Below are 24,516 nucleotides of genomic sequence, written 5' to 3'. Positions count from 1 at the left end.
AAAGCTTGGCATACAATCAGCACTTGGTAAATGTTAACTGTTATTTTTATTTTAACTGAAAAATACTAGATTAAAACCTCTGACACATTTTTTTCTCTTTCTTTGAAATATCTTTATTCCTCTTCATCAAATTAGTCTTGGACATAAAGTAATTGGGTAACGAGGAGTTGATAACACCTTAATATATTAGGTAGAACTCCGAAAATGAGAAAAGAATTTTGATCCCAAACTGTTTAAAAACAACTTGAGTATTTCGCCAAATTCTTCACCCTCTGTGCACTTTGGTTTCTCTCATATAACCCTGATATAATAACTCTACAAGGGACCAATAACTCCTAGGGACAGGGGTTATGTCCCAAGCATTTTTATCCCATGATATTATGTCATAATAAACGTCTGTTTAATGACAAAACATGGTTCCTCCTGCCTCACACATTTAATAAGTTAAAATCCAATTCAACAGTTCAATAGAATAATAAACATCATAAAAAATATCTGGTGCTTTGAAATATTTAGCAATCAAATTCTGAGTCCAGCATACTCATTTCCTAGTGGTCAATGTTTTTGAAAATGGGCATGTAATCTCATCCGCCCTCACTTCACTTCAAAATCATCCTGATTTTGGCAAAACCTTTGCTCTTTGGATTCCCTTTTTGTTAGCAGAAGGCACTCTGTGGGCTGAGAAACCCACCTCTGAGACTCACCTGCAGTGGACAACCACAGGCCCCACAGCGTGGCGCTTGGCGTGGGATGCCTTTCGCACAAAGGTGAGCAGTGGCAGCGAGTACTCTGGCGTTCCCATGTCAGGCCACTGAGTGTAGTGGTACTGTTCAACCACACGCCCACTGGGTCTTCCTTTCTGGGAGCCCTGCAAGAGTTCGGAGAGTTGTCACGGGATTACACACAGACATGCGTGCATGCAAACACACTCATGCACACTCACAGGTCCTTAAACATTAACTGGATTTTGGTGGTACATAATGAAGCAAAAAAACACACGGTCGCTTGTGATGGCTAATTTTATGTGTTAATTTGATTAAGCTACAGTGGTTGGTAGTTGGGTCAAATACCAGTCATACCAGATGTTCCTGTCAAGATTTTTTTTTTTAAGATTCAATTTTTGTTTTTTGTTTTTGTTACTTATTTATTTTTTGCTGTAGTGTTCCATGATTCATTGTGTATAACACCCAGTGCTCCATTCAATATATGCCCTCTTTAATACCCAATTAAGATTTTATTTTTATTTTTTATTTTTTCCAATTAATGTGAAAGCCTTTACACAAACATGTCTACACCTAACGTGGGGTTCAAACTCACAACCCTTGAGATCAAGAGTCGTGTACTCTACTGACTGAGCCAGCCATGTGCCCGTCCTTGTCAAGGTATTTTTTTAATGTGATTAACACTTAAATTAATAGATTTTGAGTAAAGCAGATCATACTCTGTGATGTGGGTAAACCTTATCCAATTAACTGAAGCCCTTAAGACTAAAGACTGAGGTTTCTTGAAGAAGAAGGAATTCTCCTTGTGATTAAAACATAAAAACCTTGCCTGTATTTCTGGCATGAAGTCAATTCCTTAAAAATCTCTCTCTCTCGGGGTACTGGGTGGCTCAGTCAGTTGAGTGTCCGACTCTTGGTTTTGGCTCAGGTCATGATCTGAAGGTCGTGGGATCGAGCCCCATGTCGAGCCCAGCTCCACGCTCAGCAGAGTCTGCTTGGGATTTTCTCCCTCTTTCCCTCCTGCCACTCACACACACACTCTCTCTCCCTCTCAAATAAAATAACTAAAATTTAAAAAAAAAACCTCTCTCTCTCTCTCAATCTCAATCACACACATAATGTTTCTCTGGAGAACCCTGATTTATACATCATTGTTTTTTTTTTTTCCTTCCTTATTTCGATCTCCACTATTTTTAGTTGGATGCTCAGTTATCACATGGGGCAGGAACTTTCATTTGAGCATCACATCCACCATGCGGATGGCACCAAGACCAATCTGGCTCCTAAGCCAGCACTGACAGTCGGAGACTTAGCAGAAGCATTTGGGAATGAGGCATGGTTGTGGTAAGAACTCTCAATGCCTTTAATTCTGTATCTTTTCAGCCTGCTTTGGTTGTATCACCCACTCACTTAAAAAAAGACCAGATGTATTACTCAATTGATGATATCCTTCATTTGTGGACTCACCTTTTTTATCTTTGTGTTTCTTAAAGTAAAACTCCTCACAGTATAATAAGCAAGCATTTGAACACTCTTCTGAGTGACCAGGAAGTTCCCGTACTCTTCACTACCATCAGCAGGCCAGTACTGGTCACATTTTCTCTGCAAAAGAGAAAGTAAAGATGCTATTTCCATATTTCAAAGGCTCGATATAAAAGTTCTCCCTGAAATCAGCAGAGGTCTAACACTGGGGCAGGAATGAACTCCCTCATTCTTCCAAACATTTTCTTTCTTTCTATGTGATTGGGAGTAGTTTTTAGAGGAGACCAGGGATAGAATTACAGAGCTAAAAGACTTGAAAGGATCTGGTCCAAACTTCCCCTTTCAGATGAAGAAAGGGAGGCCAGATGTACTGAGTCACTACAAAGCAGGACTAGAATCCAGCTCCAGTGAATTAAAATCGATTTCACTCTGTACTGCTTTGCAATGAGCCCCATTGCAAAGGGGCTCATTACTTTTTCTCACTGTATGAAGAATGCATTTAAATAGCAGACAGCTTGGGGGCACCTGGGTGGCTCAGTCAGTTAACTGTTCCGACTCGATTTTGGCTCAGGTCATGATGGCAGGGACCTGGGATCAGGCCCTGCTTCTCGCTCCATGGTCAGTGGGGAGTCTGCTTGAGGATTCTCTCTCTCTCCCTCTGACCCTCCCCCTGCTCACTCTCTCTCTTTTTCTCTCTAAGAATAAATAAATATTTTTAAAAATTATATAGCAGATAGCTTGATTTATAGTGAAATTCTGACCTACAATGTTAAGTTTCCTTTTAGCTGTCATACTTACTAGAAAGGAATCCTGATTAACCTTCTTAACTTCTGCTGCTTCCTGATGTTGACTCTATTAAAAGCAACTCAAAGCACTTCTGATTATTAGATGGGGGATGAGATAATGGATTACCTACATACCCTTCCTTTCTCCACAAGGTTTGTTATCATGATGATAACTTCTACGTTATGCTCCCATATCATTCTCCAGAAATCTTCAGCTGTGGATTTCAGTGGGCCTTGGGCAGCAATGTAAGCTTTTGGTCTGTTGTAGCCCTAAAGAAATAAATGACAAATATTTTTTCCTACATTACTGATTCTATGCTATTTTTACTGTTCAATATGTACGTTTTTAAGGTCAGTGCATTTTTTTTCTGTAAAAGAAAAACCATAAAAAATAATCCTGCAATGGTGGAGAAACTTGATAGTACTAGCAAAGACAGCAATTCTTTAACTATGATCTTTGTAAAAAAAAAAAGTTCTCTTTGCTTTGATACAGACACTATTTCCTGCACCCTTAGTCCAAGTACATTTAATCTAAGTCTATTTACTATGCTGGTCTTTAATTGTGCTGCTCTGAAATGTCTTTGAGGCATTGGGGCTCAGCTGTTTACAACAGTTGGGAAATCCCCTCTCCTTGGTGATACTGAGCAGCGCTAATCACTGCTAGCTCTCCTTCCCTGAGCACCCACTGTTACCCAGGATGCTTTGCGAACATTTGCCCGAATCCTTGCAAAATGGAAGCATCATCCTTGATCTGGAGATGGGGAGAAGCTCAGGGGAGTTAAGTGGCTTTCCAAGCTTTCCTGGCCACCCAGGGACAGAGATGGGATTCAAAACCAATTCTAACTCCAAAGCCCGTGAAAAAAGCCCATGTTGGATGTGACATACAACTCCTCTGGAAGCATGAAGTGGCTGCCTATACCAAATTCACTGTATATTTATAAGTGGTGCTCACTTCTCCGAATTAACTGTTCCACATGGCCTAAACCTGAAGGCAGCTAGACTGCAAGGTCAGTGTCAGGAAAAGAACTGAGCTCCACTGACATTCAACTGACCACAGTGAAAAACCAGTCAATTAGTCAGTGGTCCCTGGAGATCTCTAATAGTCCCACATGGCTGGGTATCCTGAGAAGTGCCAAGATTATAAGGCCAATAACTGGTTTAGTAATCACATGTTTGCCTTGTAGCCACAGGACTGCCTTGGGAACCTCTCCGTCAGGATTTATTGATCATGTCCTATCCATACAATATTGGGCTGGGAACTGTGGGACATTCAAAATAAACGGGAGTCCTGTCCCTCACACTTAAAGAGTTATAAACCTATCCAAATGCATATAAACATTCTACCTTGAACATTCATTTTCAACCTAAATCACCTCTCTCACCCAGGAGAGAAACCAAGTACAAGGACTTGAGTGTTTTTCAATATGAAATCCTTTAGCCATGGGATGTCCGACTGCTGATTTGTACTTTTTATTATCTATCATATAACATGTATTAAGCACTATATAAGCACAGCACAGTGGTATAATAAATTCATAGTCTAATATAATTTCATAAATGTTTCAATTGAAGCATGCTTACATCAACATAATTGGCATTGATGTAATCAGTCAGTTTGCCATCTTTCTCAGCAAGTTGTGCAAGCTTAACCCTACTATGATCATCTGTAATAAAGAAAAAGAAAATATTTCACTGTAGCATGGACCACTTTTCAGCACAAAGGTCATTTATATTTACATAATGATACATCAAATACAATTAAAATAAGTGCAAATATAATTCACATTTAGTAGGCTTTATGGGGATACAGAGATGACAAAGATAAATATAACAAGAGCTCCTGCCTTCAGCAAGTTGTCTAATGCAAATGATGAGCACGGACTTATATACAGAAAGGAATGCTCAGGTGTCAAGGGAGGTGCAGAGCATGAGGGGGGACTTGAAGGCAGAGACTGTGTTGGTTTGGGATGATAATAAGAATTTTCATAAAGATTGGAAGGTGACACTGGTGTCTTAGATGGGTTTCTAAGGATGGATCTTGGGGCTGTGAACAGTGGAGAGCCACTGAAAGGTAGAGGAGGGGGTCGGAGGGGGGTGTCTCAGAAAGCTAAAGAAGGATGGCAGAGTATGCATTCTTGAATAAGAGGCTGGTGGAGGAGGAGAAAGTAGAGAAGGAAGTAGAAGGGACCTAGGGATTTTCTGTGAATGGTTCTAGCCAACAGCTCGTTCATGGGTACAACCTCAAGGAGCACAGTGAGGGAGGAGAACGGCTGCCCGAGAACAGGGCGAGGGTCTGGCACTATTTAAAGGGGGGTGAAAACGACGCTAACTCAGACATGGTGTACTGCAGCAATGAAAACACTCTGAAATGGGGACTTTGAGATCAATTTCAGTTCTACAGAGAAATTATATATATTTGGAAGAACGACACATTAAGAAAGGGAAGTGTTACTAGAAGGAAAATTGGTAGTTTCACGGGGCAGGATTTATTTATTCTTTTCAAGGATGAAAACGTGAATACAAAAAAAAAAAAAGAAGAAGAAGAAGAAGAAGTGAATACAGTCCAAACCAGGACAACTGGAGAGACATCTTGAGATATTACAGCTTCTGGGACAACAGCAGCTCAAAGAGCAGGGAATGGATGCAGAAACAGACATATGGCAACAAAAAGATGGGTCTGATGCCAGGCTGACCTATTTTTTTGTGTAAATTTGCTGGGTTGTTTTCTTCATTTCTACAATAGGACTATTATATCTATGTGCCAGATCATTTCAGGGATTAAATGAAATCATGTATTTACAGAGCCAGGCACAGAGAAGGTGTACAACAAATGTTAATCTCCATCCCCTTCTTAATTACTTGGTAGGTGTTTTCTGTTTGGCTTGTAGCGGGAATAGTTTAACAACTTCACCCTGTCCAAGCAGCAGCTGAATTTTGATGTGCAGCCAGGAGAGTTGCTTCAGGTGAGGAAGACCAACATGAAGCAGAATGTCCTACTGAACCTTTCTAATAAAAATTTGTGTCAGCCCTGTGGAAAGGAAGTAGCATCTATCCAAACTATTTAAGAAAAAGTGATAATAAAATGGTTAGTATCCAAAATATATAAAGAACTACAACCAACACCAAAAAACCCCCAAATAATCCAAATAAAAACGGGCAGAAGATGTGAACAGACATTTTTCCAAAGAAGACACACCGATGGCCAACAGACACATGAAAAGATGCTCAATGTCACTGATCACCAGGGAAAGGCAAATCAAAACTACAATGAGATTTCACCTCACATTGTCAGAATGGTTAAGATCAACAACACAAGAAACAACAGGTGTCGGTGAGGATGTGGAGAAAGGGGAACCCTCTTGCACTGTTGGGGGGAATGCAAACTGGTGCAGCCACTGTGGAAAATAGTATGGAGTTTCCTCAAAAAGTTAAAAATAGAACTACCCTATGATCCAGCAATTGTACTACTAGGTATTTATTTACCCAAGGAATACAAAAATACCAATTCAAAGGGATACATGCACCCTGATGTTTACAGCAGCATTATCGACAATAGCCAAATTATGGAAACAGCCCAAGCGTTCATGGACTGATGAATGGATAAAGAAAAAAATGGTATATATATACATACATACATAACACACAATGGAATATTACTCAGCCATGGAAACAAATGAGGTCTTGTCATTTGCAACAACATAGATGAAGCTAAAAGTATTATACTAAGTAAAATAAGTCAGTCAGAGAAGGACAAATACATACGACCTCACTCGTATGTGGAATATAAGAAAGAAAACAAATGAGCAAAGGGAAGAAAAGACAGAGAGAGAGAGAGACAAACCAAGGAACAGACTCTTAACTATAGGAAACACACTGATGGTACCAGACAGAAGGTGAGGGGGAGATGGGTTAAATGGGTGATGGGGATTAAGGAGGGCACTTGTGATGAGCACCGGGTGTTGTGTGGAAGTGTTGAATCACTATATTGTGTTATACATCTGAAACCAATACCACACTGTATATTAACTAACTGGAATGTACATAAAAACTTAAAAAAAAAAGAAGTGCAGTTTAATTTTCATTGGCTTCCAGGATGGAACCAGAACTTAAATAACCAAGCTGGTAATACTGTGTTCATAGGATCCAGGGAGGCCCACTGAATATGTAAGGAAGGAGAGGAGTGTAAGTTTTGGGGGAGGGGTTGTAGATGGATTTCTAGAGATGGAGGGGAATGTAAAGGAAAGTAAGAGGGAACATATGTAAACATGAGATGCTGTAAGAAAATGGAAGAAAGATGGTAATTTCATAGGGAAAAAACAGATACATTTGCATTTGACAAAAGAGACAGCTGCTCATTGAAAAAAAAAAACAGCTAAGAAAATAAAGGGAAAGAAGGAATAAAAAATAATCCAACTCGCCCTTTATAAGACCCCAGAAAGAATGGCAAGAAAGAGAAGAAAAGGCTAGAAGGAAAAATAAAGTCTAAAGAAAATCTATTTGGTTCGTAAATTCACATAGAAGCAAATAGATCTCAAATGAAAATAGGACCAGGGGATATAAATAATGAGGGAAACCATAAGAACAGATTTATAGCCCATGGGACTTGAAGAAGGGCCTCGGTGACAATTTGAGTTTGTTTTGTTTAAACGAGACCTATCGTTAATTACAGGCTGTATTTCAGTTAGAGGAATATAATGCCATGTACTAGCTAACACAAGCCTTATTCCCTGATACCAAGGTCCTGACACAACGATACTGAGGTCTGCTGTCAGACGTGAGGACAACACAGAAGTGCCCAGGAATGACAGTGCTAACAGAGCCAGGGCTGAGTTAAGGATATACTCACAGGCAACGATATTTATGTACCGGTTCTTGTGCTTATTGTCCGGGTGATTGGAGCTGTCTGCTGTAATACCTAAATCAACAGTACAGCTCTGCACTTCCTGTAAAGAAATGTATGGACCACATTTGAACACCTATCCTTCCAAACAAAGTGCCTTAAAAATATAACATAGATGACAACACAAACAAATTAGTCTATCCCCCAAAAATTGTTTTTACATGTTATAACTATTTCTTGGCTAAGAGAAAATGCAGTGAAATAATGCCTTACCTGGTAAAACTCTTTCAGTGTCTAATGAGGGAATGAATGCCAAAAAAGTAAAGAAATCAAATTCCACAGCACACGACAAATGAGAAAAAAAAGCGTTCATATTAGGTTTACAATGGAAAACTATGATCATGCAATAAATACATTCGTCAAATAGTAACAAAACAGAATGTTTCAAACAGTTGCATGCAAATAAAAACTTCTAACAATTTGGAACCTTAAAATTATGTAAAAGGAAAAAAATAACACTTTTAAAAGGGGACAGTGGTATAATAATATGAATATAAAAATGCAGATGAGAAAAACCATATATTTGATGACACATTTTGTTGCATTAGTCAGATTTGCTAATATCCGAATGTAATTTTATTTGACTACTATAGCACTATTTGAAACTCTGAATTAGTGACACATTTTTTATTTACTTGGAGTAATTTTAAAGACAAACAGCTTCCTATTAGGTGGTTTGTAACAGACTTAGGGCTATCAGAACATTAAAAATTCTTCTAAATTTATTTATCACATATACTATATTGTTTTGAAACAAAATTTAGATAGCATTACTTTCAACATATTTAATTAGTAGACCTCTTTTTAATTTAAACCTTGTTGGGTACAGAGAAATTATTTCTGCCAATTATCTTTTAAAATGAATTAAAATCCTTTTTAGAGATGTTTTTCCATCTAAATACATTAGGTAGAAACTCACAATTATTTAGTATTAAGGTAATAACATGAAAGCTTTATAATTTTTGAGAAAGTATATAACCCAAATATGAATCTGACTCATCAGCAAATGGCCCAGCCTCCCTATAGATAAGGTTTTAAGGCCTCTTGTGCAGTAAGCCATTCTGACTCTAGATTTAAACACAATTTAATATTATGAACCACTTAAAAGGCATAGCATTATCAATTATTAAGCTAATTATTAAGTTAATGAAACGTTTTCTTGAATCAGACTGTGAGTTAAAAGCAATGGAATTAAGAATACACTTTTAAGTAAAAATGTGAGGTTATTTTATTAATTTAATTATGAGCTGCTTAATAATATTGAAAATGATTTTATAGTTGTTAAAACTATGATTCTGCCTTTGTGCATGTGCTATCAGCAACTTTTATTATAAATCGTCTATTTTTCCTTCTGGCTTTTAACATTTGGAAAATGAGACCCATCCTTGACACACTCTCCCTCTTTCAATCACGATTTTGTTTGATGTGAGCCTAATAGTTTCTGTGAGTTAACACGGCACCACCTACCCTCTAATCTCTATTATGGTAAGAGAAAATAATTTGATGTTTTAAATACGTAATTCTTTATATTATTCCACTTAGTCATTACCTCTTGTTGCTTTCTATTTCAATGACTCAGATTTCTTTTAAGATTAAACGAATTGGCTTCTATTATTTTTAATTTAGTGCAAATGTATCACATTTCACTTCTATTTCTTTTGATTTCTTAAAGCTTTCTAATTTATGGCATTTTCCTTCCCTAAACATATCTTGGCTGATGTGACTCCTGGGAAGCAGATGCTGGGTGCAAGGGTCTCGAGTGGGACACCCTCTGATCAGGATCAGTGCTCAATGTGTTTCAAAGAGGGAGATCCATAGAGCACTTCTGGGTTGAGGGTGGAGACAGAAAAGCAAAGTGATGTTTCCTAGAGGGGAGGGGCTAGAGGGGAGGCTAAAGATCTCTCGCTTGCTGGAATGGAAAGTATTGTGTTTGAAAATCACAGACCCAGGTTTGAATCCCAGCCCTGCTATTTTTTAAAAATTAATTAGTTATTTATTTAAACTGATGTATAATTAACATGCAGTGTTATATTAGCTGTAGTGTAGAGTATAATGATTCAATAATTCTATACATCACTCAATGCTCATCGAGATAAGTGTCCCAGCTCTACCATTTATGAGTTGTTAACTGACTTCTATGGAAGTGGACTTTATCAGTATATGAATAGAGATAAAAATCAAATAACTTCCAGAGTTGGATGAAGATTGAATGTAGAAGCATTTAGTGCAACGAACAGCATATTAGGGAGTGCTCAATAACGGTAACTTTATTTTTTTGTGGTTGTCATTGTTAACTCTGGACTTAAGTGTGCTTAACTGATAGTTTTGTGGGCCATGGTAAATTTGCAGCAGATTTCTCTGCCTCTTCTAACTTTATTATTTTATGGAATTATTATTATATTACTATATTATTTTATGGAATATTACTAGAAAAATTTTTACTGATTGTGCAGTTCAAATGTTTTTTAGAAACGCATATTTTCTTGAGGAGAAGATAGGATTTTACCTCGCATAATATTTATTAGACCTTGTATAATAAATGCTTCTGCATTTACACTGATGTAATACTTAACAAGTAAGAGTGTATACGTACTTTGGTTGAAAATCATGAAATTTAGTAGTTTAGTATAATTTATATAATTTAGAAAATTAAAAGGACTCGGTGGTACTAATTCAGATTAAAAGAAGAATACTGGAATTCTGTACTTTATGGGAGAAAATTAACAACGTTTTTTCCTACAAGGACAATGTGGCTTTTAAAATGGAAAACCAATTTTCTAAATTATATGGTAACCATAACACATCTAAACACTTAAGTGATTACAGAGCCAATATTCTTCCTAGAAGTGAAAATGGTTTCAGTGTCTTTAGGCCAAGAAATAGCCTACTGCTGAATCTTTTAAATTTACTATTTTCCATATTATTTAAAATAGGCATATTAAAATCATACCTCAAATTCTTCAGTAAACCCATTACTTGCATGTAAGTCTGCAACATGCTTTGGAAAGTGCTTTATTGGAATTGCTCCAACATCATCTAAGTAAATAGAAAGAAAATTAGTTCGGAAAGGATAATTCAACAGAAAGGAATATGCCTCTCACTTATAAAGATTTATAAAGTGCCTTCTTCTCAAACAACTTCAAAGTTCAATTATTCCTACAACCCCGAGGGAATTGCAGCTTCCAATGAGACACTAAGCAACAATTATCAATTTTCTCCAAATTTACTATCAATCATAACTTGCATTTTATAATTCTGATTTGATCATGAATCTCTTTTCTGTTCATGCTCTAGAGAAACAAGAATTAATATTTAAAGTTAAATAATGAATACCACCAAAGCCTCACGTCTTATCAACGGACTGCATCTTTTTATGGGTAACTTTCTTTAACACGAGTAGGAGTTGCATTTACATTAACACATTTCACATGAATGTGATTTCTGGGTAAAAAAAAAATGCAGAGGGAGGGTGCCCTGGTGGCTCAGTTGGTTGGGTGGCTGCCTTCGGCTCAGGTCATGATCCTGGAGTCCCAGGATCGAGTCCCGCATCGGGCTCCCCGCTCGGTGGGGAGTCTGCTTCTCCCTCTGACCCTCCCCCCTCTCGTGCTCTCTCTGTCTCTCAAATAAATAATCTTTAAAAAAAATGCAGAAATATTTTCAATTTTTACCATGAACTAAATATCATATATAGTGTAATTTCAGTTTTATAAAATTACATAGCTTAATGTTTTACGGTTAGTCAGATATTTACATTTGAAAACATTTTTTCCTTCTCTCTATAAATAATAGAAAACATTGATATGCAGACTATTCATTAAGGATAATGTCAAAAACCTTTGGGACTTTTAATATGTAAAATTTCAAGAACTCTAACTTGAAAATATGCTATGTAAACAAAGTCATTGGATCTGTTAATTAATTGTGAAGGGGCCAAATTATTTTAACTGGCTCTGTTTTTTCTTCCCCCCATCTGGAAAGACTTTCTTAGATTAAACATATTACTAGTTCACAGTATGCAATTTCACAAGTGATTTCTCTGACAAGGAAACATCAAACACATTTCACTAGAAACACTTATTTACATCAACAGATGTTCAGCATCCAGGCCATTTAATATTTTTAAGCTTCAGTTACCAAGAATTTGTTGATTTTTTTAAAAAGTAGAATCCATCTGTTCTCTCTCTTAGATGAGTGTACCTGAATACTAAAATTGAATTAGCCAGTTAAGCTTGAGAAACACTAGACAAAGGTGTAATTCTGCCTTCACATCTGCAGAAGGATCTTGCCTGGAAGTAGCTTTTATAATTAGACAAGAAAACAGAAATAACTTGTCACATCTAAACCATTAGCTCTTCCCATAAGGGTCCTTCAAACCCACAGATGTTATCCTGCACAGCTAACCTCTTTTCACAACCAAACTGACTACTTTTTATTTACAGTCATGTGTTTTGGTCATTTCTTTCACGAACTGGTCTGCAAGTAAGTGAGACTAACATATCTCTTTAATTTCCGATTCTACACGAAAAGGCAGGTATCTGGGTGATCTGGAGCGCAGATGAAATGAGGAAATGCCCTTGATCACAACTCTTCTGAGTAGTAGAACAGGGGATTCTGGAGTTCCTGGACAACGTCCTGATTTGGGATTATTTAACTGATTTTGTTCTGCCTTTAAGGTTTTGTATGTTTTTATTATAAGGATAGGCCATTAAAATTTTCTAACAATAAAAAATAATAATAAATGATATGGGACTTGTTAATTTGCTCACCCATGCTGAGTGCGTCTGTACATGAGGTATGAAAGGGAAGGGAATCAAAATGTAACAGACACCTGAGAGCTGCCAATCTCAGAATTCTGAATATGTTAATGAGAAAGTGTGCTGTACTTAAATAAAGGTACAGAATCTTAAAATTATCTAGAAAAACAGAAGTAAGTGGTGGCTAAAGACTCAGAGTGGATAAAAGAGGAAAAAGCCAAACGCTTTTAATTCCTATGCCCCCTGAAAATTACACAGAAAATGCTTCTCTCTCTCTTTTTTTTTTAGTGTTTTTTAAGTCATGAGATTTGAGGAGATAACATCTTGTGGAATTTGGGCCTCTAACAATAACATACAGAGTATCAGTTAATTTAAAAAGAGGCCTCTTTAAAAGAACCACACTGACGAATTTTTCCTTCTGTTTTCCCTGGTTCGGTGGTTCCCTGTGTCTTTGTTTTATCCTCTATCCTCCAGAGCTTCTTCCATGGTTCACATATTTCTGGGCAATTCCTTTTTTGTTACCACTTTTCATTCTGAAATGTTATAAAATGTTAATCAAGTAAGTGTCTGTGATCTTACAGTGTGAACTCGAGGGTCAACGGATGTCTCAGTCAAAATGACCCCGGCTAATTCTTGAATATTGTTAACCAGGTAAGTTCTGCTAAAAATAGACAGTATTCAAACTGTTTGACATTGTGACTTTAAGTATTTCAGGCAATTACACATTCTTTGTGTGCTCATGTTTTTCTTCTACTCCCACCATTTTATAGTTTATTTTTTCCCCTACCGTAGTTAAGGAAGCTTTTCTCACATAAATTCAGATGATCAGAAAGAAACTAAGCATTATGCTTCTCTTTGTTATTTTGTCCTATCCAGCCCTACTGCCTTGGTTTAGTCTGACTTCTGTGTTCAGGTTTCCATTAAAGTACTGGAAATAGCTGAAGGTCAGTCTTATTCTTAAATAATATTTTATTGCTATGTTATGTTAACAGACTATACCTGAATATTATGAGTTATTTTGCCATATCATCCATGTGGTTAAGAATGTTCAAAATTAATGAGAATAAGATAGAAACCTTGGTGCCTGATACAAGGCAGTAATAAATATTTTGGGCAACTCTCCATTAGAGCCATTTGCAAAGTACTCCAGTAAGGACAAACCTTCCCACATTATGCTTTTCACTCAACATCTACCGGCTACCCCTGGTCACACCTTAAGCTATTACCTGAAATTGGAAAGACAGGTGTTGGAGGTGTGGATATTACTCGAGGGGATGTACTGTCCTCTAAATAAAAGTGTGCAGTCTGGAAGCATTTCCTGGAAAGAAAAGAAAGCAATTTATTTACTAGCTGCCATAAGACGACTTCTGAGCTGCTTGCAAATTATGACAGAAATCTCCAGAATTAAAACATAAATGGAAAGCTATATCTATTTTATAAAACATGAAGTATTAAAGAATTTTATGGCCTCCAAATGGATCTCAGTTCTACATGTGCCAGATGCGTCCGAGTGAGGAGATATCGGACACGCTGAAAACAGAGATGGCATTTGAAGTTGTAGCTGATTGGTACCCAACAGGATTTTGCCACGATAAGGACACTTCAATGCCCTAGTCACTCTCGCACTGTTGTCATATACCAGTGTGTCCTGCCACCTCGGCCTGGACCGGAGTGGAAAAAATCATGTCCAAAGCTCTTTTCACTCAATATTTAAGTGACCATACCTTTCTGAGCATATTCAGCATATGCTAGCAAAAGGTAGCTATGACTATGTAGAAATGTAATTCCACAGTGGTAATATTTTGATGAAAAAGGAAGACATACTGAGTATGATAATGCAGTAATGACAGAACGAAGTGAGGAAATAATGAGCATATAACCAAGACCAGGCGTGATTTTCTTTCCAACAGATGCTAGTCTTGTTGATGAGGGTTTTGAGAATGAATATATTTGGAATCAACGACAGCTATGACCTACAATGTCACCTGAATCCATTTTCATTCAGATAATAAGAGTAACATCTGGTAAGAGCACACCATAAACTATTGAGAAGAGCAAAGAACCAACTGCTGCTTTAAACTAATGCAAACCATACTTAATTAAAAAAATTTAGATAATTAAAACTGCTAACGACACTCTTTGATGTGGGTCATTTAATTTATTTGAAATATTATTCATGAGTGGTTAGGCTTAAATAAAAATATCTGTTTGGGTAAAAATGCCAATCTCATTTTCCATTTAGGATTCAAGCTACAAGATACTTATTCTAATGAGCTTTAACATAACATTTGTTCTTATAGGACACACCTCAATTATAAAATTCCTTCAGTAATCAGTTCCCTGCATAAAATTCTTCAGTGGCCTCCCCGTGGAATTAGAATGATATTCAATTACTTCAGCAGGGGCTATAAGACCCTCCATGACCTGGTCCCCCACCTACATCAGGGGTGTCTTCTCCTAGGATCCCCTACTACTAGGCTCAGGCCCACGCTGGTCTTCTGTTCCTCCTTCCAAGAGGCCCCGTCAGTTCAACTTGGGGCTTTCGCTCTTGACATTCCTTCTGGCCACCTGCCTCCTTCCCATCATTTTTGCACTGGCTCAAATGCCACTTCCTGTGACAGTCCTTCCCTGACCACGTTGCTAAAATTACTAGCTCATCCTACCAAGTCACTATTATTGTCCCTTTTGTCAGCTTTGTGTCACTTACCACTTTCTGAAATTCTTTACTTTTATATTTGTCTTACATGGTTTTAGTTGCCCTCATCAGAATATAAGCCCCACGAAGGCAAGGGGCTTTGTCTAAACGCAGTGTTAGTCCTCAGTGCAAAGAGCAGTGGTAGGGGCCCCAAAATATTTGTTCAAGGAATTCACTGATGATGTAAGTATGAGTAGTATAAAATTATATAGTTTATTTGTAACCTTAATGTCACAAGCAAAAAAAAAAAAAAAATCCAAAAGCAATGACGTGCATAGTGACGATCAACCCTCTGCTGTGATCACATAAACCTTTGATAAGAGGACACAGATAATCGAGAGAACACAAGAATGCCTTCAAGAGAGAGCAGGTGGTGTGGGAGGGGGATGAATGGATGTGGAATCAGGTGTCAGAGCGGCCTGAGCTAAGTCCACATCCTGGAAAGTGGCGAGAGCACAGCAGACTATGAATGAGGGGAGGGCTGAGGGCCACAGAGCTCATGATAGAGAAACTACCCAACCGAGAGTCTGCATTTGAGCACAAGTGCAACCCGACTGGAGCAGAAACTACCGGGGGAGTTTGGTTTATCTGTGCAACCACAGTTGTAGCACGTCCTGCCACATGGATGGGAAAACACTGGGCTTGCTACTTCTTTTAAAATCACAGTTAAATCTCTTTGATTCCTCTAAAATGTGGTTACACAAGCTGGTAAAAGGGTTTCTGTTTATTTTTCAATGAATTTAAAGTTGTAAAATGTCTTAAGGGACCTAGTGCAAGATCGCAACAGAAAAAGAATCTCTCTGACATATAAAGATTACCTCCGGTGACAAGGACCTCATTCCTTTATGAATCATCCTTAGTTGCTAGATATTTCTTTCTCATGCCAACTGAAAACTCATTCTAAGTACCTCTAAGTGGTACCCAAAGAGGAGGCCTTTTCGTTACACTGTTATGCTTCTTACTGTGGATATTTTTTTGCTATCAAGCCAAAAATCTGATCTCCCTGTTACATTGATATATCAGCTCAATTTCTGTACTTGACAGATTTTTAGATACTGGTACCCAAGATCTTTCAGCACGTAAATACTACCTAGCTACAGCCCTCACCTGTTTTGACTTTCTCCTTGAAGTTTATGCTCCAATAATACAAACAAGTTACAGATCGCTGAACATGCCTTGTCCCGTCCTCACTCACGATTTGTCCTCCCTGCTTTAGTCATGGTTCTCCTGACCAAAATGCCTCACTTAGGAATACACCAGGCAAACACGATCCTCCTTAAGGACAGGTCGGAGGTATCTTCCCTGTGAAGAAGACTCTCATTCCTAAGCAACCTCTAGCATTCTAGTTTCTCTCTTTTCACTGCACCCCACCCAACACAAACTTCCATGCCTTTACAAGGACTGTTTTGAAAAATATGGTTAATTAATCCAAGGATGACCTTCACTTCCTGAACTCTATTCTACATAATTTTAAATATTTTTTTATTAATTGTTAGTTAGGGTTATTATTTTGCAATATATTTGTTTTGTGCCTATACCCTCATTACATTTTTAAAAAGATGGGGCCATGTCTTTTGATTTATATAAACCCAACTCTGAACGTAGTGCCAAGAGTACAATAGGTGTTAAGTGTTGAATGACTAGATGGATTTCCAGGAGTAACTAAATCCCACTAACCATAGGTTATTCAGCTGCATCCTAGACTTCTTGCCTACCTGAGCCCCAAATGGGATAACTTAAAATCTCAAAACATTTGGGAGGGAGAGGTGAAATACATATATCTAGAGTAAAAGATGGATGGATGGATGGATGGATGGATGGATGGATGGATTGATGGATGGGTAGAGAGAGGATGGGTCTAAGAAAATAGGAAGAAGGCAGCACCTCACAGAACAGGAAAGGGTAAATTAAAACTTTTGGTATTAGGGTTTAGTATGTTTAATATTCACTGTAGGATCTGGGTAAATACTAACTCTACTCTTTTTAGTTATGTAAGCAAATATTTGTTGGTCTAGCAAATAAGTGGTCCAATAGCATTACTTGTATTAATAAGCCACAAAAGAATGTTATAAAATCATACCAAAAAACTTGCAAGTGGGAAAAGTTAAAATAGCATAGGATCAATTCTTGATGAAAGTAATAATATATTGCTTCAGTATATTTTATAGTGCAGTTTTACCTACGAAGTGACATTCTACTAGAGGCAGCAGGGTACTGGGAGGCCTCCATTCTGGGTTGGCGGCTTATCCTTAGTGACTCATAAATTTGAACTTAAGATCAAGAGAAAACTCATATTGCTTTTCTTCCCACTCCCCAAAGCCAAAACGACTGTCTATGTAAAGTTCTTTTCTATACTGCTTTTGATGGAGTGCTATTTTGTTGATTACACCTTTGGTGTTTTTCAGGTTTCAACTCTTAAAAAAGCTCTCAAAAGTTTGCCCTTTGTCTTCTTTAAAAAAAACTTTTTTGAAAATCTTCCATATTGAAGTCATTTCGCAACTTAGAAACATACGATTTGGCTCATGTAAATTCTACCTTAAAACATCTGGAAAATAATTTCAAGGCATATTATTTAATGTATGACAAGATTCAATATCTATAGTCCATCTGTTCTGTATAAGCAGTGAATGTCTTCACGTCTATGTGCTAAGTGTTGATAACTATGTCTCTTGCTAATTATCACTCAGCCATGATGAAAAAAGTGATGACTGTTTTAAACTTGTAGACATAGGTTCTATCAATCAATGTTAATCTGATATTTGATTTACACCTTTTCATCACACTAAGTATTTAGAATTAAAAGCTAGAAATGTGTAATTATTATTCCATTTTTTGGATCCTTATACAAATGTAACCATATTCAAAATTATGCCGCATTCATCACAGAAACCCTAAAGAAGGTCTGACTGCAATCTTAGAGATGATCTAGTGAACCCTCCCCCGAAATGGTAGAGAGAGGAAAACCAGTTCATAGATGGCTACGTGACATGCCCAAGACCATAGAACAAATGCCAGGCAGAGCTGGGAAAGGGATCCAGATTTTATCACCTCTAATTTGTTCTGACTTCCTGCTACAACATGCTTTCTCTCAAGGTTTACCCAAAACCTAGGGGACCACCTTGAGTTAGGTAAGAGACAAAAGAAATGACTCATTATATCACTTTACAATTATTTTTTTCTCCTAAGAAATTAGGTTAGAAAAACATTTAAATATATCAGCTCGGAAAAACTCATAAGGACTGCGTTACTATTAGGACTTCTGTGAGTATGCCATTTTGTTTTTGAATCTTTCCACAGGCTGTTCTTTCCACAAAGGTCTAAAACGTTTTCATACTGGCTAGCGAAATCATATGGGTCTACACCAGAATTTGAATATCTCACAAAAACCTTGAAGAATGCACTAACATTGTCATTTTCTGTCATCAACTAATACCCCTGGGGTATAACTGATCTAAAAAGTTAGATTTTGAAGTGAATTAAATTCAAATGGATGTGAGAAGGACAGATATGTTAAATTTTAAATGGGTAAGTAAAAGAGTGACAGATTTTATCAGACTGTTCGATAGATAGATAGATATAAAATATATACATAAAATCATCAAAGTGCTCATATTTTAAGATAATGCACTCTGAATTCAAGGTACATAAAGTGTTATTTGTGAGGAAAAGAGAAACATCTTGTTGGTGAAGGTCAACTTAATATTTTTCAACTGGTAATTTCTATCTTTTTTCTGCACGTTATACGGATGAGATGACCCATTATTAATAAAATATAAAAACCATTACAGGGGTCCCTCAGTTGGTTAAGCGACTGCCTTCGGCTCAGGTCATGATCCTGGAGTCCCAGGATCGAGTCCTGCATCAGTCTCCCTGCTCAGCAGAGAGTCAGTCTGCTTCTCCCTCTGAACCTCCCTCCTCACATGCTCTCTCTCATTCTCTCTCTCTCAAATAAATAAATAAAATCTTTAAAAAAAATAAAAACCATTACAGATTTTAATTTTCCATGAAATATCAAATCATATTAAATAAGACACTTCCAAATTTACAAAAAATAAACTTGAAATATTAAGTAAAAAAGATTAAAATTCTCATTCTTTCAATATTATAACTGTAAGCCATCTGACATTGTTATTGGAAATTTATTCTAAAACCATTTTTTATGAAGTATAATTTGGGTTTATTTTCCATCTTATTTTTAAAAAATTAACTCTAATTCCAAATAATTTCAAAAATTGGTTTGGCAGGGAAAATCAGATTAGATAGAAACCAGGAATCTGACCAAACACAAAATCAATGTTGGTAAAAAGTTTGGCCAACAAACCCAGAGGGAGTAGGGAGAAAAGCAATATGAATTCTTTTTTTTTTTTTTAAGATTTTATTTATTTATTTGAGAGACAGAGAATGAGAAAGAGAAAGAGAGCACATGAGAGGGAAGAGGGTCAAAGGGAGAAACAGACTCCCTCCTGAGCAGGGAGCCCGATGGGGGGACTCGATCCCGGGACTCCAGGATCATGACCTGAGCCGAAGGCAGTTGCTCAACAAACTGAGCCACCCAGGCGCCCTGCAATATGAATTCTTGTTGAGCAAACATTTATGGATTGTGTACTGGGTTCATGCCACTCTTTTGAGCATGGAATCTTCTGTAAAAAAGAGTCATTGGCAATTAAAGGAATCAGTGAAGAAAGCAGCCTTGTTTGCATCGTGTTATGGACAAAACAGACTCCCAGCTCATGTATGGTAACAAAAGTATGATCTGTTCTCTGTCCTCTGCGGTTTGCTCTTTTCTGTAAAAGCAGTCGGGTATGAAACACAGCTCGTCATGAAAACATTCTACCTTAGTCAACCAATGTCCAAACATGCAACTGCGGGCTCCAGACCTCACTGTCTCAGACACAACCAGCTGCCCCCTACTTCCCATTCTTCCCACCTGCTGTGTCCCTGCCTGGAAGGCTGGTCTCTGGTCTCCTTTATCTCCACTTTCTGAATCTTATCCAGCTCAAGCCCTACATCTTAAACTGACTCTGTCATCTTGGCCTATCAAGATCCCTTGCTCTCTGACCCTGTTACCATTAGCGATTTCTGTTGTCATATGTAAACTTTTATATAGTATGTTATAAATTTTTCATGGGAAATTCTCAATAAGCATAAATTTCTCAGTCATAGTGACTTCATTCATTTGTTCACTCACTCATTCATTCTTTTTTGATATTTTCCATAGTAGTCAACATAGTACTACACACATGGGAAAGAGTCCATAAACATGATAAATATTTTTGAATAAACTGAGAGAATATACTTTAGGATAACACGGAAAGAGTGGTCATATGAACTTATAGGAAGATGTTGCTTAAAAAAAGGAATTAATTATAAAGCTTCTGAACAAAATTCTCTTTTAAAACAAAGGAAGAAATTACTAAACTATGATTCCTTATATTGTCATAAAGTTTTTGTTTTCCTAGATACAGTTATAATAGTTACACTGACTTACATTGTTTCCCCAGTAAACTCCCTAATTTGCAGTGTGTTCTGCTTGCTATGGGACAGGAAGCTTAGGAGGCGTGCAATTTTCTTTGTCCTTTAAAAGTCTTAGTAGACTATTGATGATAGCAAAGCTATATTTCATCCCCAAAGGCAAATTATAATTAATTTTAAAATCCCATGCATCCTAATACAGTCATCAACTTTATTTCCTCATTATAACCACATTTTAATTGCTTGATTTTTACATTTATGTATGGGTTATCTTTTTTGTTATCAGTATGCAGTCAATGTGCAGCTTGTATAAAATCCACTATTATAAATAAACTCTGTTTTTACTATATCAAAAATTATGTTTTCTGAAACAGTAACTTTTGAAATTGTAACAGCTGGAGCGTTTAAGCTGAGAAGCTTAGATTTATGTTAAATGCTATGATAATGTTTGAATGTTAATGAGATGAATATCAAAGTACGCTGTCGAAATACTGTATTAAATATTAACTGAAGCTGGAATTCCTCCATTTTAACTTTAATTGTTTCATTGAACTATGAAGAACAATCAAATCTTGTATGTTATGTCTTTGGATTTACAAAATCACCTTATTCATGGTTAAATTAATGGTATCTCTCAAGTAAAATGAATTTTGAATACGCTTTGAAGAGCTTTCAGGTAAATAACAGGCAAAATCTAAGCTTTATGAAACACACGTCTAAAACAAGCACTCAACTTACCTCCAGTAGATGAGAATACCCACAAGAACCACTAGACAGATAAAAGTCAGGGCTGACACGATCACGAGGGGTATAACTGCCTTCTTCTCGGATTCCAACCCCTCAGCTAGACCAATACGAGACTCATGGCTACTATTACTGGCCTCTGTAGTCGGAGAAAATTGAGAGAGTTGATATTTAAGCTTAAGAAAAAGTCACAACATTTTTCAACTGAGTAAGTGCAACCTTCATTGCTGTTGCTTACCTTTACAATTTCAAATCTATGACAGAAAGAATGTCTACGATTACAAGCCAATTTAAGTAAAACAAAGTTTAAAAAGTACGGCAGGCTATTAGAGCAAAGATTGGCACCCAGGTACGGGTGTCATGGCAAGAAATGAGCATAACACTGCCTTGAAAAGCTTGCTAAAAGGAAAACAGAAGTATTAAAATAAAAAAAAAAAACTACCCAGTTTTTAAATAAAATGATCAGGAAAAACAATGCTACTTACTGTACCATATATATCTTGATTTTCCAAACTTAATTTTAATAAGATGTTTCTAATCCTGCAATCAAATAAGTAGCTAGGAGCAATTAAAAATTCCATCAAGAGGGAAGGTTAAGATAACCCTTCTTACATTAGGATAACCATTCAACCCAGAAAACTATTAAAAATTTAAATGTAGGTTGCTTTTAAAGTGTTACTTTGCCCTTCTTATCAACTATTTTTTCTCTACCAAAAATAAAAATACTATTGTATGCGAACTGAAGGAATACATAGATCAAAGGAATTCTTTTCAAATATGCAAGTGTAAATTATGGAAAAGTTTAACTTCTGTCTTTGGATTAATTTTGAAAGATGGCAAGTGACTATTTTTGTGACCAGTTAGGTGCATTATTGTCCTAGCACTTTCAAAATCATTGCAACTGGCGCCATTCTTCCAAGTTGCTCAAAAGAGTTTCAGAACTTCAGGGTATCCCTTCTCCTTTGAAGTGTGGGGGGGAACCAACCCAACTGGACATAAGAACTGCTCTGCCAAAGTAAGAGCTCTTAGTGTCTGCCTGCAGAAATTCTGGAAGAACTACATCCAAGTTCCCCCATGAGAGTCTACACTGCATTCCAGACTCCCCGCACATTAGGTGCTTTTATACCAAGCATCTTACTTTAGTAATAGGACACAAAGGGAAATCGGTTTAATTTCAAGATTGAAGAATACATTTGAGAGTAACAAATTCATAAATGCAGCCCTAAAGTAAGCATATCTAATGGCAGAGAACTTAAGGTCACATTTTCTCTATTAAAACGATTGTTACCTAAATGGAAATTTTGTGGCTAAACAATGAAGTAATCCACTTAGTAAAGTCCCGAGTACCTAGAAATCACAAATGGTGGTTAATATCATTATCTGTATCAGTCATTCTTGAAATGTCATTCCCAGAATATTGGCATTGGCATAGCCTGGAACTTGTTAGAAATGCCAATTTTGGGCCCCATGCCAACCATCACAAAGCTGCTGAACAGAAACTGTAGGTAAGGCCTAGCAATCTGTGTTTTAACAAGTCTTCCAGGTGATTTTGATCCACATTCACGTTTGAAAACCAATAATGTACATTAATTTATATACAAAGTGAGCTTATATAATTATACCGGTCTTCAGTGACCACAAATATTTATAGAAATATGTATATAGGTGTATATGTATATATATGTATGTATATAGATACATACATATCTCATTTATATATATATGTTTTGCATACATATATATGAGATGTCAGATCATATATGTAAGATATATGACACATAAAGCATGTAACAAATTACCATACATATCACACACACTATACACATGCACTATATACACACATGCACACATATATAATCTTGTAATACAGACTTTACTCATAAGTTCTCTGGGGGGTCTGATTTTAAAATAAATGTTTTCGTTGAGGAGTTAGAATGATAAATCCATGGTAATCACATATTATGAAACCCAGGTATTTTATTCAAGATGAGATACCACATGAAAGTATAGATAATCAGGGGCCCCTGTCTGGCTCAGTCAGTAGAGTATGCAACTCTTGATGTCGGGGTCATGAGTTTAAGCCCCTGGTTGGGTGCAGAGATTACCTTAAAAAGTAAATAAATAAATGAATAAAATATCCCCCCCAAATTCAAAAAAATATATTTATAAAAAAAGGAAGTACAGACAATTAACTGGTTGCTTTACATACTGTAATGGGGAACAACTAGTTGTATTGATCTTTATAAACATTAGTTGACACTAAAATATCTATTTCAATATGGTCCAGTAGTGTATATGAGCTACCTAAATAAGACAAGAATCTACCAATAGATGATCAGTAGACAAAGTTAAGATTAATACTTGAAAATACATTTTTAGAATAAAACAGTATACTTTTGGTATTACAAATTAAGCATTATGTATATTTTATTGTCCTCAATAATGAAAGCACAGTCTCTAAGAGACAGACACCAATAACACATGATTCCAGCCTCAGTTTTGTGTTGACTCCCTACCTGACCTGAATCAAGTAATTTAGTATCTCTAGGTCTCAGTTTATGCATTCATAAATTGCAGATACTAATTTTGCCTTATCTATTTTGTTTTAGGGAACATGTCTTATAAATTATTCTACATTCTAGAAGTACATAATAAAATAAGTTTCAGAATTAGTCTATATGCATTTGATAAAGAGCCATATTCAATTACTTTGTAAGACAGAGTGCATATGATTTTTTGCAGATACAGTTTTAAAAGCAGGCAAGAATTCTTCCCTAATCTTATTTGATCTTAGTTACTCCAATAATTATGTTACCTGATGATATTGGAAGTTATATTCCTACTGTTTTCTCCTCTGAGTGGGAGAACATACTCTTAATAATTAATCAAATTAGTGCAATGATAAGAAATTGCTGAGTTTTAATTCATAATTCTAGGTTTGGCATTTTGCAATACATATATA

The 24,516-nt window shown here is 36.6% G+C and overlaps 1 protein-coding gene across 1 annotated transcript in view; it reads right to left on the bottom strand.

The window, feature by feature from the left end:
* Positions 1–24,516, bottom strand: part of PTPRZ1 (protein tyrosine phosphatase receptor type Z1) — a 164,883-nt gene that overhangs the window by 16,755 nt on the left and 123,612 nt on the right. Inside the window, exons 13-21 of the mRNA XM_028104919.2 lie at positions 21,549–21,693; positions 13,870–13,961; positions 10,840–10,925; positions 8,103–8,123; positions 7,836–7,932; positions 4,571–4,653; positions 3,125–3,259; positions 2,190–2,324; positions 705–868 (exon numbers count right to left, since the gene is read on the bottom strand). Of these exons, the coding sequence (XP_027960720.2) occupies positions 705–868; positions 2,190–2,324; positions 3,125–3,259; positions 4,571–4,653; positions 7,836–7,932; positions 8,103–8,123; positions 10,840–10,925; positions 13,870–13,961; positions 21,549–21,693 (958 nt within the window). The remainder of the gene's footprint in view (positions 1–704; positions 869–2,189; positions 2,325–3,124; positions 3,260–4,570; positions 4,654–7,835; positions 7,933–8,102; positions 8,124–10,839; positions 10,926–13,869; positions 13,962–21,548; positions 21,694–24,516) is intronic.

Source organism: Eumetopias jubatus, unplaced genomic scaffold, assembly GCF_037043125.1.
Source record: "Eumetopias jubatus isolate StellerSeaLion01/CBP00866 unplaced genomic scaffold, mEumJub1_p1.0 scaffold_14, whole genome shotgun sequence".
NCBI classification, from domain to species: domain Eukaryota; kingdom Metazoa; phylum Chordata; class Mammalia; order Carnivora; family Otariidae; genus Eumetopias; species Eumetopias jubatus.
The sequence above is the reverse complement of the archived record's forward strand: the minus strand, read 5'-3'. Positions and strand labels throughout refer to the sequence as shown.